This window comes from Sus scrofa, chromosome 1 (genome assembly GCF_000003025.6).
Source record: "Sus scrofa isolate TJ Tabasco breed Duroc chromosome 1, Sscrofa11.1, whole genome shotgun sequence".
In the NCBI taxonomy this organism is placed as follows: domain Eukaryota; kingdom Metazoa; phylum Chordata; class Mammalia; order Artiodactyla; family Suidae; genus Sus; species Sus scrofa.
In genome coordinates this window covers 119,890,993-119,908,796 of record NC_010443.5, presented here as the reverse complement: position 1 = coordinate 119,908,796, position 17,804 = coordinate 119,890,993, and the positions used below count along the sequence as shown (strand labels likewise).

The 17,804-nt window shown below is 37.4% G+C and overlaps 1 protein-coding gene across 1 annotated transcript in view; it reads left to right on the top strand.

The window, feature by feature from the left end:
* The window catches only part of TMOD3 (tropomodulin 3), a gene marked incomplete at its 3' end in the record, with an annotated part of 83,918 nt that overhangs the window by 39,999 nt on the left and 26,115 nt on the right, over positions 1-17,804 (top strand). Inside the window, 1 exon segment of the mRNA NM_214294.1 lies at positions 3,495-3,651. Coding sequence (NP_999459.1) covers positions 3,495-3,651 — 157 coding nt within the window.

The window sequence follows — 17,804 nt, the reverse complement described above, 5'->3', positions numbered from 1 at the left end:
CTTTTTTGGCCATGGTTCATATCTGAGCTAGAGGTACAACCTATGCTGTAGCTGTGGCAGTGCCAGATCCTTAACCAATTGTGCAGGGCCAAGGATCGAACCTGTGTCCCAGTGCTCCAGAGACGCCACCGATCCCATTATCCACAGTGGGAACTCCTGGTCCAGAACTTTTATTGTGGTTTCTAAGGGAGGGAATAAGTAAGACAGGGTAAGCAAGTTTGAGCAACTTTAGGATTGGATAGTTTAAATAATTTTGATAGCTCTGGGCAACAGGAGTGGCCTCTACCTGGCCCTGGGCAACTTAGGGCAGGGGGAAATATTGGCTTGGTGTGTGAGAGATGAAAGGTGGTTGGGGTGTGGGCTCTGAATTGGTCAGCTTTTGTATGAAAGGCACACTGGTGCAGTGGCAGGGGGAAGTTGTTTGATATCCCTAGGAATTGGCCCTGGGAGGGGGTAGTCTTTCCAGGATTAGCAAAGCTCTCAAGATGTCAAAGCATCATAAAATACAGAAAATAAAAAATGTGACTAATATGCCCTCCCCCCAGTTTTGACAATGAAAAATGTTTCCAGATATTGCCACTTGTCCCCTGGGGGACATTAACACGCCTGGTTAAGAAACGTTGATCTGGCATTTACCCTCTGTTTCACAGATAGAAAATCAAAGTTAGGTGATTTGCCTTAGTTATTACAATTAGGGAAAGAACTGAGACTAGAACCTTCACTACTGATTGAGCCCTGGCAGAGTCTAGTGGTCTTTCTCTTAATCTGCAGAGAATCCCTGTTAACTGGTGCTTTATACTACAGGTCTAAAAGCTTATGGCTTATATTTTCCTATTTGGAAATCCATATCCTGCTTCTTCTTTGGGGAAGCTTGAATTTTAACTTCTGGCTGTATTTTGCAAAGTCCCGCAACCTCAGATACTGTTAGTTGAGGCTAAAAGAACAGTGATGTATATTGACAGCTTTGCCACTTGTTGGCTGAAGTTTTTGGAAATTGTGCCAGTGAAGGCCCAGGGAAGATAAGAGGGCCTGGGTAATAGCAGCTCCTTTTGCCAGAGGAACACACTGTACCTTATAGAGTCTCAGAAGGTAGATAAGAGAAGGTGAAATTCATATATGGTGCCTTATTATATTTTGGAGGGCAGTTTTGCTTTCCTCATACTGCATTCAATATATTTATTTGACAACTTACAGCATTTTCTCAAAACTTCTATCTCCAAAAGCCAGCCAGCAAGCCTGGGCAAAAGCTATATTTTCATTTCCAGCACTGGGAATATATTATTAAAACAAAATTCCACTGCAAGGGAGAAGCATATAATTTTCACTGACAGACATTTTAATGAGATTTTTATCTATTTGTTAAGTAATTATGATCCGTTAATTTACTTGATTAAAGTGTACTTCTTACAGTAAAGCTTAGCTCATGGCCTCCAAAGCCAGTTTGCTGTCCTTTATTTTGTGGTCAAAGGCTGTATTTAAGGAACCAGAATTACAGCTAGCATATCATTTAAAACCTGTATTTTTGATATGGGCTTGAGCAGGCAGGTGGAATAATACAACTTCATTGCTATCACCATGAAGTAGCAGAATGTATATATGTGCCTATTGATGGGGAATGAAAGTAACTTATATTAATTTGACTTAATGAACATTTTTCTTTAAAAGTATTCTCAAGTCTCTATTAATAAATATCTGTGGGAGGGGGGCAACCTATAATTTCAGGTACTAAGCTAGGCTTAGGGACCTACACCACAGCTCACAGCAATGCCGGATCCTTAACCCATTGAGCAAGGCCAGGGATTGAACCTGTGTCCTCATGGATACTAATTGGGTTCATTAACCACTGAGCCTTGACAGGAACTCCTAAAGTTCACTTTTGAAGTGCTATATTTTCTAGTTACAAAATGAGTATTTTCTATTATCATTGCTGTATAAGATCACTTTTTGTAATAAAAAATCATATTATAATACCCAGGAGATTCAACATTCTTTCCATTATTGGGAAGTGTTGCAAAACAGAGTTGGCTCTTTTGTGTGGCTTTCTGGCTGCCTCCCATTTTCAGTGTAAAGAATGCTTGGGAATTTTGAGACAAAGTATTATCACCTCTTTGGTTTTTGACAAGCAAAAGGACAGACTTCATACTGTCTAGTCATTGCTTGTTATTCCTGGGCTAATAAGAGTAAGGACAACTTTATTCCATCACCTCCCACCACTCCCCCACTCTCAGTCACTCCATGCACTCAAAACAGCTATGCCTGTGTGGAAACTCTTGCTGTGAGTATTTCTGGGTGTCTTGAATAGTAATGACAGTGGTTGCTATACGTACATCTTTGTGCTGATGTGTGCACACATGTGACACATACGTCTACATAGAAGTTGAATCTTTCATGTTGCATTTAAATATAAACAAGTAAACTAATTGCCTGGTATCCTACTGTATGGTGTCCATGTTTTTTCTTAGGAGAAAGTCTTTATGATGAAATAGAAGTCATTAAGAAGGACGATGATGTATTTAGTCATTTGATATTTTTTGCGATGGGATTATTTTCTGTATATGCTGAGCTGTGATTATTTTTTTTTTCTTTTTTTTTTTTTTGTCTTTTTGTTGTTGTTGTTGTTGCTATTTCTTGGGCCGCTCCCGCGGCATATGGAGGTTCCCAGGCTAGGGGTTGAATCGGAGCTGTAGCCACCGGCCTACGCCAGAGCCACAGCAACATGGGATCCGAGCCACGTCTGCAACCTACACCACAGCTCACGGCAACGCCGGATCGTTAACCCACTGAGCAAGGGCAGGGATCGAACCCGCAACCTCATGGTTCCTAGTCGGATTCGTTAACCACTGCGCCACAACGGGAACTCCTGTGATTATTTTTTTAATGTTTTTTCTTTTTTTTTTTTTTAAGGTTGCACCTGTGGCCTGAGCTGTTATTAAACATTAAAAACTCTTACTACTGTCCTAGGACTTTTAAAAAGTAGCAGTTCCTGGGAGTTCCCATTGTGGCTCAGTGGGTAAGAACCCCACTAGTATCCCTGAGGATGCAGGTTTGATCTCTGGCCTCACTCAATGGGTTAAGGATACCGCATTTTCACAGGCTGCAGTGTAGGTTGCAGATGCAGCTCAGATCAGTTGTGGCTGTGGCGTAGGCCAGTAGCTGCAGCTCAGATTCTACCCCTGGCCCAGGAACTTCCATATGCTGTTTAAGGGCAGCCCTAGGAAGAAAGAAAAAAAGAAAAAAATGGTGTTGCCTGTTAGTAGAGTACTTCTGAAGAAAATGTGAATGTGCCTATTTTAACAATAATGTAAGTGAATTATACCTAATTTAAAAAAGCTTTGTTTGGAACACTTACATTGCTGCCTTAAAACCCTGCAATGAAATCTTTAATGCCTACATCACATTCTAATCAATAATTCTTTCTCAGATGGGTAATATCTGGAAGCATATAACATTGGCAGTCTTGGTGGTCATTATGACTGATTCATTCTCTTTGGCAGAATGCCCTTCTGCCTGCAGGATTCCGGCAGAAGAACCAGACATCAAAGTCTGCCACAGGGCCATTCGATAGAGAACACCTCCTTTCATACCTGGAGAAGGAAGCTTTGGAGCATAAGGACAGGGAAGACTATGTGCCCTACACTGGAGAAAAAAAAGGTAAACACAAAGTTTTGAAGTCATTATTCAGTATTGGGTTTTCTTATAGATAAGACTGAAGAAAATAGTATTTTTAAAGGTGCGTCGTTGGTAGCCCTAAAGATATGATACTATTGACTTGAACAATTATTAGGTAATTTGGGCATTTCCTTTGTATTCACCAACTTGGCCACTGAGTTCCTTCTTAGTGATTTGTTAATGAGGTTTTATTATGTAATTTTCAGTTCTCTTTAGAGCACTTTAGTTCTCTACTGTAACAAATATTAACAGTGTACTGAGGGAAATTTTTGAACACACTGTTGTATTATAGAATGCAAATGATGTCAAAGTGCCACTCTAACGCCTATCTTGAAAGTGGAATGCCATAAAATAATTCAGGTCATATTTCAGAGACCTTTTTTAAAGGTTACCCTACAACCTTCCTTATTAATTCAGTGCTTCATAATCATTAGTGTTATAATTATCAATGCTTCATAATTATTAATTTCAGTAAATTCTCCAAGTCCAAGTCTTTCCCCTTGCAGATTTTGACCTTAGCTATTAGCTTCCATGGAGGAGTATGGCTGTGTTTTTAAAAGCTCTCTATTTAATAACATTTAATATGAAGTAGGTTAAGTTTCTTAGCTTTCAAAAATGTTGGCCCAAGAAGCCAGATTCTGCTCACATCTCATTTAGAATACCGTGCACAGAACACTGGGGAATGGTAGCAGCAGGAGAGCTGAAGGTCAGCTCTTCCAGGCACTGTTTTTATATCCGAATCCTTCTTAGGCCAGGCAGAGAGAGTGGTTAGAGTATGGTGCTTTCTCCTAAAGCTTCAGCTTTTAATTTGGGAAGAAAGCCCTTCTCAAGAATGTGGCCATGGAGTTCCCATCTGTGGCACAGTGGAAACGAATCCAACTAGGAACCATGAGGTTCCAGTTCGATCCCTGGCCTTGCTCGGTGGGTTAAGGATCTGGCATTGCCGTGAGCTGTGGTGTAGGTCACAGATGTGGCTCAGATCCCACATTGATGTGGCTGTGGTGTAGGCTGGCAGCAACAGCTCTGATTCGACCCCTAGCCTGGGAACCTCCATATATCATGGGTGCAGCCCTAAGAAGACAAAAAGACAAAAGACCAAAAAAAAAAAAAAAAAAAAAAAAAAAGAATGTGGTCTCAACTCTCTCATGCCTACCCCTTACCTGCAAGAGAAACGTGGTAAATTGATTTTAACACACTCACTTCTGTAATAGAAGAAGGTTGCAAATGATGGCTTTTGATTAGGAATTACGCAAGGTCTGCATCTTTCCTTTTCAAAATTACCTATCATCCCCAACCCTCCTGCTCTTTCCATTAACCCCATTATACCCTCATCTCTAGTTGAGAATCACTACCTTAGATACTTGTATTAGTCAGGGTTCTTCAGAGAAACAGAACCAAAAGAGAGAAAGAGTGTGTGTGTAGAGAGAGAGAGAGATTTATTATTGACTCATACATTCCTTTTTTAAAAATTGAGGTATAGTTGATTTATGATGTTCATTCCTTTTTTATTGAGATATAGTTGATGCATGATGTGTAAGTTTTCAGGTGTATAACACAGTGATTTATGTTTTTAAAGGTTATACTCCACTTAGAGTTGTAAAATATTGACTCTATTCCTGGTGTGGAACAATGTATCCTTGTAGCTTATTTATTGTATACTTTGTAGTTTGTACAGCTTAATTCTCTACCCCTATCTTGCCCAACCCCCTTCCCTCTCCTCCTGGTAACCACTACTTTGTTTTCTGTATCTGTGAGTCTGTTTCTTTTTTGTTTTATTCACTAGTTTGTTTTATTTTTTAGATTCTACATATAAGTGATAACATACAGTATATGTCTATCTCTATCTGATTTATCGCACTAAGCATAATACCCTCCAAGTCCATCCATGTTGTTGCAAATGACAAAACTTCATTCTTTTTTTATAGCCATGTGTGTATATATGTACCACATCTTTTTCCATTCATATCTTGGCTACTATAAATGATGCTACTGTGAACATTGAGGTGCATGTATCTTTTTAAATTAGTGTTTTTATTTTCTTCAGCTATATACTCAGGACTGAAATTGCTGAATCGTATAGTAGTTTCTATTTTTAGTTTTTTGAGGAACCTCAATACTGTTTTCTATAGTGACTGCCAATTTATATTCCTTCCAGCAGTGTACAAGGATTCCCTTTTCTCCACATTCTCACCAGGATTTTTTATTTGTTTTCTTTTTGATGATATCCATTCTGACAGGTGTGAGGTGATATCTCATTTTGGTTTTAATTTGCATTTCCCTGATGATTAATGATATTGAGTACCTTTTTATAAGTGCTTGTTGACCATGTGTGTGTCTTCTTTGGAAAATGATCTCTTTAGGTCATCAACCCATTTTTTAATTGGGTTTTTTTAATAGTGTTTTATGAGCTGTGTATATATTTTGAATATTACCCCCTCATCAGTCATATAGTTTGCAAATATTTTCAACCTATCCCATGGGTTGTCTTTTCATTTTGTTGATGGTGTCCTTTGCTATGCAAAAGCTTTTAAATTTAATTAGGTCCCCATTTGTTTATTTTTTGTTTTTGCTTCTTTTGCCTTAGGTGACACATCCAAAAAAATACTGCTATGATTTATGTCAAATAGTGTTCTACCTATATTTTCTTCTAGGAGTTTTATAGTATCTGGTCTTACGTTTAGGTCTATAATCCATTTTGAGTTTATTTTTGTGTATGGTGTTAGAGAATGTTCTAATTTCATTTTTTTTTTTTTTTATAGAGAGAGCTGTCTAATTTTCCCAGAACCATTTATTGAAGAGACTGTTTTTTTTCCATTGTATATTCTTGCCTTCTTTGTCATGGATTAATTGACCATCATAAGTGCATGGGTTCATTTCTGGACTCTTTATTCTGTTCCATTGGTCTATGTGTCTGTTTTTGTGCCAATACCACAGTGATGCCTGTCGCTCTGTCTTATAGTCTGAAGTCAGGGAATGTGACACCTCCAGCTCTTTTCTTTTTTCTCAAGGTCATTAAAGAATTGGCTTATGTGATTGTGGAGGCTTAGTAAGTATAAAAACTGAAGTGTAGGCCATCAGGCTAGAGAGCCAGGGAAGAGTTGCCGTTCAAGTCCAGAAAGCTGTATGCTGACAGAGGTCCTTCTTGCTCTCAGAAGAGATCAGCCTTTATTCTGTTAAGGCCTTCAGCTGATTGGATGAGGCCCACCATGTTATGGCTTTATTTAAAACCACTGATTTAAAGTTTAATTTTACCCAAAAAATGCCTTCACAGAAACATCCAGATTATTTCACCAAATATCTGGACACCATGCCTAGCCAAATTGGCAAATAAAATTAACCATCAAACTATTGTTAGTGCTGGGAATGTCATGTTCCTCTGGTGTTTGGGGTCAGGAAAAGGTTTGTAAACCAATGCATAGGGAGTTACTGTTGTGGCACAGTAGTTAACGAATCTGACTAGGAACCATGAGGTTTCAGGTTCGATCCCTGCCCTTGCTCAGTGGGTTAAGGATCCGGCATTGCTGTGAGCTGTGGTGTAGGTTGCAGATGCCACTTGGATCCCGCGTTGCTGTGGCTCTGGCGTAGGCCGGTGGCTACAGCTCTGATTTGACCCCTAGCCTGGGAATCTCCGTGTGCCACAGGTGCAGCCCTAGAAAAAGACAAAAAGACAAAAAAAAAAAAAAAAAAAAAAAAAAAGCATAGTGAAGTGTGAAGAGAGAGAAACACCAGTTCCTTTGTATTTGTCATAGAAAAGACTGCTGACTGTGTTTTCATATGTGCAGCCATATGAACACTATAGGTTCAGTCCTCTTTATATAGGAGAACATAATTTATGATATCACTTTTACGTGTGTTTCAGGTGGAACCTGGGGGTATAATTAGGAAGAATAATGGAGGTAGAAACAGGGAGAGATGTGAGAACAAGGGATGTCAGGAAGAATATGGAATTTGAAGACAAGAAGAGAAATAAGAGATGTGAAAGAGCTGCATTTGTCCTAAGGTGACCCAGGAAACATCCCAGTGTGCCCTTGTTTCATGATGTCTTACCTGGGAGAAGATCTTGGAGGACTAGTTGTGTTAGGAAAGAAGGTAGAGAAGAATTGTGGATAATAAGAAAATATCAAAAGGGAGAAATGTAGAAGTGAAGAAGATGGGTAACCATAGAAAAAAATATTATATCCTTAACTATATGTAATAGTTTTGTTTTATATATATATTTTTCTTATTTTTTACTTTATGTATGGATATGAAGTAAATGGAAGTGGTTGAATTAGAAAGCAAATAATTTTGCATTCACAATCAGTGGTTTTCTTTTTATAACACATTCAGTATTTTTACTGCTTCTTTTGCTATAATAAACATAGCACATGATTTATGGGCAGCTGTGGTGCAGTGATTAAGACCAGCATTTTTTTAAATAATGAGCTTTTTATTGAAGTATAACATGCTTACAGAATATGCACAAATGAGAAGGATACAATCACTGAATTGCATGGTAAGACACCCATGTAATCACCAGCCAGGTCAAAGCATTACCAGTACCTCCAGAAAGTCCCATCATGGTTCCTCCCAGTCATTTTCCTCTTTATTCTTCCTGAAGGTCACCACCATCATAGTTTTTATACAGTTAGGTTAGTTCTGCTTATCTTGACATTTATATAATAATGGAATCATACAGTCTGCATATCTGCCTTGCCTACTTCATGCAGTTTTTGTGCTAGATCCTTAACCCGCTGCACCACAAGAGAACCCCAGAAGCTTATTTTTTTAAGCTGCCTTTCCAGTGACCCTTTACTTGAACAACTGGGTTGAGTCCCAGATTTCTTACTTAATGGCTTATTTCATAGGAGATGGACTTTCAAATGAAAGATGCCTTCCTAGACAGAAGAGGTTCTCCTGGCTCTTCTTTAAAGAGTTTGCAAACCTGTTAAGAAATAAAAGCATTTTACCTTTTTTTGTGTACTTATAATGGTTAGAATCCGTAAAATGTGCCATGGCCTCTGAACCAAATCATTTTTCATGCTAAGATGACTGGTCTCAGAGTTCAGTCCCCAATGGCAGTATTAGCTTTCACTGCCAGAGAATGTTAGAGCAATTCACTCAGTTCCTTGAACTCCTTCCAAGTTACATGCAAAATCACATAGTGGTCTCTCATTGTCAATTATTTTTAAAGATCAGTCAGATGACTGCTCACTTTTTTTAAAAAGGAAAAAGCTGGGAACCACTAAAAGGAATAGTTTTCCAACTATTTTCATATTCTGAGACTAAATGATGATTAATTATACTTATTAATTTTTCACTCAAAGGCATCCTCTTTCTGGAGCTAAAATGCACAGAACTGATGTGACAGAAGGGAATCCCCATAAAACTGAAAAGTAGACATTTCAAAATTTTTCCTTTTGACCATGAGCAAAAGCTATATACTCATGCCAAAATTTATCTCTCTAGATTATCTCAGAATGCCTTTAAAAGACCTACAAAGTAAAAACACTTGAGAGTTGTTATATAGTGATAAATTAGTGATTTCATTTTGTGATTTGTGAAATGATTGTTTTGTATTTGTACATTCTACAGAATTAAAAGCATATGTCCACATCTGAGAAGGAGGAATTGATTCTAATTAGGTGAAATTCAAGGCATTATGTGGTCAGTGCATTTTGGGGAACATTTTGTCCTACACTAGTAAATGTTCTGCTTTTAATAATTGTAGTTTTGTTGGAGTTCTCATTGTGGCGCAGAGGAAATGAATCTGATTAGTGACCATGAGGTTTCGGGTTCAGTCCCTGGACTTGCTCATTGGGTTAAGGATCCAGCATTGCAGTGAGCTGTGGTGTAGGTTGCAGACTCGGCTTGGATCCTGCGTTGCTATGGCTGTGACATAGGCTGGCAGTTGTAGCTCCGATTCCACCCCTAACCTGGGAACTTCCATATGCCACAAGTGTGTCCCTAAAAAAAAAAATTTTTTTTTGTTGATAGCAAAAAGAAGATACTAGGGGAGTTCCTTGGGGGCCTAGCAGTTTAAGGATTTAGTATTGTCACTAGTGTGGCTCGGGTTTGATCCCTGGCCGGGGAACTTCCATATCCTATGGGTACAGACAACAAAAAAAAAAAAAAGAAAAGTTTTTAAAAATGTGAAAAGGAGATATTAGGCAGCTAATAAGGCACAGCCGACAAAAGGCATATTAAGGATTGTTTTCAAGTGCATTGTTTAAGGAAGAATCCACAATACACATCTGTTAAGTTTATGTAAATCTAATAAGCTCATGATAGGAATGGTATCATGGTATCAAATAATCTTGGTAAAGATTCACAGAAATGTCTTTCCTATGAGCCTACTATGTTCAAAATGTTGAGAAAATAAACCTTTAAGAAAATTTAAACAGTAATATAATTCTAATTATGTTCCTTACTTGAAGATACAATATTAAAATGTTGGGAAGCTTTTTACCTCTTTCTCCTTGAAATGTTGCAAAGGACATAACTGAGGCATAGACCAAGGTGAAGAAGAGTGTTCATTCAGCTCTTTTTTATTCCTGAGAATGATGAAAATGCAGAGTTCTGACTATACTCTGATTATTGTTTCTCACCATATTTTTAATATCTTGACTGTTCTATCTCCAGGATAGATAAGGCATAAAGCCTTGCCATGAATTGACACTTAAGAGAAATAATTTGGCCCAGTTTTTAATATTTCTTATTGATGTGCATTTTACTTTACTTTACCTGGAGTCTTCCTCTCCATTTCTAATATCACACTTCACCCTCACCTAGCCTAAGAGCCCCATCCCTTCCCCCCCGGGTGTCCCTTATCTCACAGACAGACTAGGCCTAGTCATCATCAAAGAATTCCATTCAAGCAGCTGATGCCCTCAGGTTGGGCTTCTCCCCTCCTTACAGAGCAACCTGTGTTCAAGGTTGGCCCTTGGGGTAGAGCCATCTGTTCTTTGTGGTGTTTTCCCTTCCCCTTCCGAAAAAGGAATGCCCTTGGATTTTCTTCACAAGAATCTCCTATGCCCACTCTGCTTACTAAAGATCAATTTAACTAGATTGCCTTAACCTAAGGCTTTCTCCTATACTTTCCAGATTATTTATCCACAATTACTTTAGCCTTCCATAAAACTTACTATAGTCCCTCTTTTCTGGAAGCCTCTTCCAGAAATCTGAGTACTTGATTTATTTGGTGAAAAGGCAGACCTGATTCCTGAATAAACCAGAAGGATCATAGTTAAAAACTGCCAAAGTCAGTGGGAAATTGGTTTCTGCTAAATTAAGATGCAGACTGGCTCTGTTTTTGTTCTCAAATCTGAATGGTCTCTAGATATCCCTTATCTACCTCTAAAAAGTGGCCTTCTCAGGCGCTGTTGTGTAGTGTAGGTGCTTGAAGTTAGTCATGCAGATGCAGGCATCTCCTTTGTAGACTGGTTACTATATCTTTTAGATGATTCACTCATCTTTCCTTTGAGGTAAGGAGTTAGCCTGTTGGATTGTTCATCACTCATATTTTATGGGAAACTTTCCCTGGATAAACATACCTACTCTGGGAGTTCCTGTTGTGGCTCAGTGGGTTAAGAACCAGACACAGTGTCCATGAAGATACAGGTTCGATCCCCGGCCTCGCTCAGTGGGTTAAGGACCTGGTGTTGCCACAAGCTGCAGTGTAGGTCACAGGTGTGGCTTGGATCTGGTGTTACTGTGGATGTGGACTAGGCCAGCAGCTATAAAAACAAAAAACATACCTACTCTGAATATTCCTTTTCCTCTGCCATGTCTTTATCTAATTTGCATACCGTAGAGTTTGATGTTAATCATTCCAGAATCATGTACTGTGAGGCACTGTTATTAGTTTTTTTTCTTTTTAATTGATTTAAGATTGTTATGTCCTCTTGGTGAATTGCCCATTTTATCATTATGAAATGACTTTCTTTATCCCTGGTAATATTCTTCTCTCTGAAATCTACTTTGGTAATAATATAACCAGTCTTGCTTTCTTTTGATTAGTTAGAATAGTATATCTTTCCTATTTATCCCACCTATCAGTTGTTTGTTCCCTTTCCTTTTTTTTTTTTTTTTTTTTTGTTTCACATTGTCCATATAGCCTTACCTGCTAATTTTATCATCTGTCACTGCTAAGTGAGTTTTAATAGATTGATATATTTTTCTTTCCCTTATGGATCAAATTTCCCTGTTTCTTTGCATGCTGGTAATTTTTTTTACTGGATACCAGACATTATGAATTTTAACTTCTGGGGGGCTGGATTTGGTATCCCTATAGATAGTTTTGAGTTTCATTCTCAGACACGATTAAGTTACTTGGAAACAATTTGATTCTTTCGGGTTTTGACTTTTAGATTTGTTAGGTGAGACTGGAGCAGTGTTGGGTACAGGGCTCATTATTTCTCCACTACTAAGGCAAGACCCTTCTGAGTTCCCTACCCAGTGCCCTGGGACTGATGAGGTTTCCAGTCTGGCTGGTAGAAAGGACCACATTCTATTCCCAGCCCCTCATTACTCTCGGCAAAATTATTTTAGTTTTTTCAGATGTTTTCGCTCTTGGCGTAAGGTAGTTTGATCACACATGTGCTATCAGTACTCTGCTGAACTCTAAAAGGCAGCCCTTTGCATATTTCCAGAGTGTGCTATTCGTGTAACTCTCTCCTCTCTGGTACTTTGTCCTTACAGATGCTGGCTGCCCTGGTCTTTCTGGAACCCAGGTGCGTCTCTTCGGTTCATAGCTCTGCCTGGATTGTGCTCCCTGTGCTGTAGCCTGGACACTTTTCTCCAGGCAGTAAGCTGGGCAGTCGTAGGGCTCATTTTGTTTCTCATCCCTCAGGGGTCACTTTTTTTTTACCTGAGGTTCATTATCTTGAAAACTTCTTTCTTATATTTGTTCATTTGGGGGTTGTTTTATTCCTGAGTAAATCCTGTCCCTATTACTCCATTTTGACCAGAAGTGGAAGAGTGGAAGTCTCTAGAATCTTACTTTTTTTTTTTGGCCTTACCTGCAGCATGTAGAAGTTCCCAGGTCAAGAATCGAACCAGAGCGACAGCAGTGATATTGCTGGATCCTTAACCACTGAGCCACCAGGGAACTTTCAGTATCATGTATTAGAGATATCCTATTTCCTCAACTAGAGTATAAGCTCCTTAAAGAAAGGATTTATAAATTTTTTTTCCTTATGATATCTTTCTAGGTCATTAATATATGCAAACACATTAAACAATTATTGAATTAAGAATCATTTATTGGCGATCATATTGCAGTATTGAGCAGGTGTCCTGTGTGCTGTTGGGTCAAAACAAAAATGCCTTTCCAGGATCTGACCTCTCATCCTTTGATTTGGTTGATTTGAGGTTTGTGCAGTTCCTGCCAAAAGGATGTCCTAAAGCCCTTTGTGGAGATTATAGTAGCCCTTAAATCTTTGCTGTAACAAAGTAACTTATAAAATACACACAGTAAAATTAACTAGGGCCTTTCATCTCTGTAAAATTGAAATAATTAAGATGCCTCTATTTCTAGTTATTGTTCTTTATATATACTCAGGAAGGATGAGACTATGACTGAAGTAATTCTTAACATTGTGGTAGATGTAGCTTGATAACAACAGAACAGAAGAGATGAGGACTGGTGAAGAAAGGGCCTGGAAATAAAATCATTAACATGGTTCACTATATTCTTACTGATTTGGAAACAATAACAAGGATCTTGGCAAGATAGTCCTCTCCCACCCCACCCCTTTGGCACAAACACAGGTTTGGATAAGTGCCATGCATTTAAGTTACCATGATTTGAATTCTTATCTTGGTTTCCTCTGTTTCCTTAGCTGCAATTTTGTAGTTGCAGAAACATTAGTGAACTGTTTTAACATTCTTAGCAACCAGGAGTGCTAACCCTGTTTTTGTTTGATTTGTTTCATTTGGGGTGGGGAGCATGTAGTTTCATACTAGTCTGAGAAATTTTTTTCTGATCTAGTCATTGCTTATTTTCATATTTTGCTGCAATGTAAAGAAATGTAATTTTAGTTTTCAAAAATCCAATTTTGGACTTCGTTTAATAAAGAAATTAAAATCATAAATAGAATGCTGTCTACTAAAGAATGAAAATGTATAATAATTTTTATACATTATTTCAAATAAATATAAATATTAAAAATTTCAAGGAAAGAAAAAGTAAAATTAGATCAATATGGGATTACTCATACTAATCTTTTCAGAGCCATAATTATTACAGATAAGTGCTTTATCAACCTGAGTAGGTAAGAATCAGAATAGTATATGGGGAGCTTTTTCAAAAATATCCACGCCTTGCCAATCCTCATTTCCTGAGTTTAAGAGCCACTGGTTAAGAACCACTGGTACAGATACTTGGGACTCTGTGGTTTTCAGTCCTCCTGGGTTGTTTGTTTTTTGAAAAACAATCTGTCTTACTTACACATGCAAGAAATTCCAGAGGAAATAAGAGTAGGGAATTAAGGAGTTCCCTTTGTGGCTCAGTGGTATGAACCCGATTAATATCCATGAGGATGTGAATTCGATACCTGGCCTTGCTCAGTGGGTTAAGGATCTGGTGGTGTTGTCAGCTGTGGTGTAGGTCGCAGACTCGGCTTGGATCCTGTATTGTGACTGTGGTGTAGGCTGGCCGCTGTTGTTTCGATTCAATCCCTAGCCTGGGAACTTCTGTATGCCACAGGTGAGACCCTAAAAAGCAAAAAAAAAAAAAAAAAAAAGAGTAAGGTTCTTTTATATATGTTGAATCATTTTATCAGAATGAGATTGAAATTTCTGTAAAGAATAATCCATGATTTGAAAAAAACACGTCAGGAGAAAGGTGATCATAATAGAGTACTAATAAGTTGGCAGATGTGAATAAAAGCAGTATCAAATTTAAGCATTTTCCTACCTTCTGCAAACACACACACCTTACATAATGCCTCTGTATCTGATAAAAGCCTAACATTTCACATGTCCTTCAAGATATTGAGGGCACAAATCACATTAACCAAATAATGGAGCTCTGTTTATCATTATCTCTTAGTAATTAAGATTTTTAATTTAAATCTAATTGATATGAGACTAAATTATTTCACATGTTTAGAAAGGTGTTTTCTGTTCATATGGAATTGATCCAATGGTTTGCTAATTATGTATTTTTCAGAAAACAGTTGATTTTGGCTAAGAAGCACAAACATATTTTCTGGCTAAATGTGTCTCAGAAAATTATTCCTTTTTTTTCCTCTTTGCATTTTAGGAGACCAAGCATAAATTTACTCAGGAAGACAAAAAAGCCCATACTTCATGTGTCAGCCCTTTAGTATTTTTTTTTAATATTTATTAAGATGCAACCCACATCATAAAATCTACCCAATTAGAGTGTGCAATTCAGTGATTTGTAGTACATTCTCAGAATTATGCAGTTATCACAGCAATCATAAGTTTAGAATATTTTTATCTTAAAAAGAAACCCTGTATGCATGAACAGTCAGTCTCCATTCCTCACACTATTTTCCAGTCCCAGCCCTAGGAAACCACTAATTAACTTTTTCTCTCTAAACTTGCCTATTCTGGATGTTTCGAATATGTATGTGTGTATATATATGTATATATTCTTTTCCATTGCGGTCTATTACAGGATATTGAATATAGTTCCCTGTGCTATACGGTAGGGCTTGATGTTTATCTCTTTTATATATAGTAGTTTGTATATGCTAATCCTAAACTTCTGGTTTATCTCTCCCCCACCCCCTGTCCTCTTTGGTAACCGTAAGTTTTCAATGTCTGTGAGTCTGTTTCTGTTTTGTGAATAAATTCATTTGTATCATATTTTAGATTCCACATATAAGTGATGTCATATGATACTTGTCTTTATCTGACTTCATTTAGTATGACAATCTTAGGTCTATCCATGTTGCTGCTAATGGCATAATTTCATTCCTTTTATGGCTGAGTAATATTCCATTGTATAACTGTACTACATCTTTATCTGTTCCTCTGTTGATGGACCTTAGGTTGTTTCCATGCCTTGGCTATTTTAAATAGTGCTGCATTGAACATTAGGGGGCATGTATCTTTTTGAATTATAACTTTGCCTGAATATTTGCCCAGGAATGGAATTGCTAGACATATGGCAACTCTTGTTTTTCACTTTTTAGGGAACCTTCATACCGTTTTCCATAGTGGCTGCACCAGTTTACATTCCCACCAACAGTGTAGGAGAGGGTTCCCTTTTCTCCACACCCTCTCCAGCATTTATTATTGCACAATTTGTACTTATGACTGGCTTCTTTCACTTAGCCCCATGTTTGGGAGTTTCATTCATGTTTTAGCATATATCAATTCTTCGTTCCTTTTTGTGGATGAATAATACTTCATTGCATGGAAACTCACGTCTGTTTATCAGTTGACGGACATTTGGATTATTTCCGCCTTGTGTTATTGTGAATAATGGTGCTGTGAACATTTTGTGTACAGTTGTTATGTATATCTATAAGTAGACTTGCTGGTCATATGATAACTTTTCTAACAATTTAAAGAACTGCCAGATTGTTTTTCCAAGTGGCTGCACCGTTTTACATTCTCACCAGCAGTGTATTAGGATTCCAATTTCTCCATATTTTCACCATCACTTGTGTCTTTTTTATTATAGCTATCTTAGTAGGTGTGAAGTGATAATACACATTGTGGTTTTGATTTGCATTTCTCTAATGACTAATGATATTGAGCATTTTTTCTTGTGCTTTTAGACATCTGGTAATGTCTTCAGATAAATCTCTCTTCAAATCCTTTGCCCATTTTTAAATTGGGATGTCTTTTTTATTACTGATTTGATCTGTCAATCCATAAATAGTTGATTTATTATGGATAAACATTTTAATATATTCTAGATATGTTATTTATATGGATTTGAAAATTTTTTCTCTCATTTCTGTACCTTGCCTTTTCACTTTCTTGATGATATCATTGTCCACAAATGTTTTATATTTGAATACAATCCAATCTATTTTTTTCTTTTGTTGCTTGTGTGTGTGTGTGTGTGTGTGTGTGTGTGTGTGTGTGTGTATTTTTTAGCTTGTTAGGGCCTCACCTGCAGCATATGGAGATTCCCAGGCTGGGGTTGAATTGGAGCTGTAACTGCCAGCCTACACCACAGCCACATGTGGGATCTGAGCTGTGTCTGTGACCTGTACCACAGGTCATGGCAATGCCGGATCCTTTAACCCACTGAACAAGGCCAGTGATCGGTCCTGTGTCCTCTTGGATACTAGTTGGATTCACTGCCTCTGAGCCATGATGGGAACTGTTATAACATGTATTTTTATTGTTATATCTAAAAAAATCATTGCCAAACTCAAGTCATGGAAATTTACTGTCATGTTTTTTTCTAAGAGTGCTATAGTTTTAGTTCTTACATTTAAGTCTGTAATTTGTTTTGAATTATTTATGTATAGTATGAGATAAAGGGTCCAACTTCATCTTTTGCATGTAGTTATGCAGTTGTCCCAGCACCATATGTTGAAAAAACTCTTTTTAATTGTATTGTCTTGGTATCCCTATAGAAATTCACTTGACCATAAATATAAGAGTTTATTTCTGGATTCTCAATTGTGTTTCAGTTTTCTGTAACTAGATTTTATATCTACACATTAAAGGATAATTCTTGCAGTGTATTTGTGTTATGTCAATCATGAAATATAAAGGGATTCCTTTTTATATTGTTAAAAACAAAAACACAATACTGTATAAGCTAAATAATTCTATAACAAAAAATGTCTATATACAGAGAAATTATAAAGAGGTGTATCATTATTACAACCATGTAAATCCACTACAATAAAACTTTAATAAATGAAAATAAATAAATTTTTTAAAAATAAAGAGGACTATCAGGAAACAAGGACCTACAGTGTAGCACAGGGAACTGTATTCAGTATTTTGTTGCAAACTGTTATATTTGGAATGGATGGGCAATGGGGCCCAGGGAACTGTGTGTGACTGAGTCACTTTGCTGTACAACAGAAATTGAAGACACTTTGTAAATCACTTTGTAAATCAAAAATTTTAAAAAATATTTTGTAATAACCTAATAGAAAAGAATCTGAAAAAGTATATATATAAAAAAATTTATGTATAGCTGAGTCACT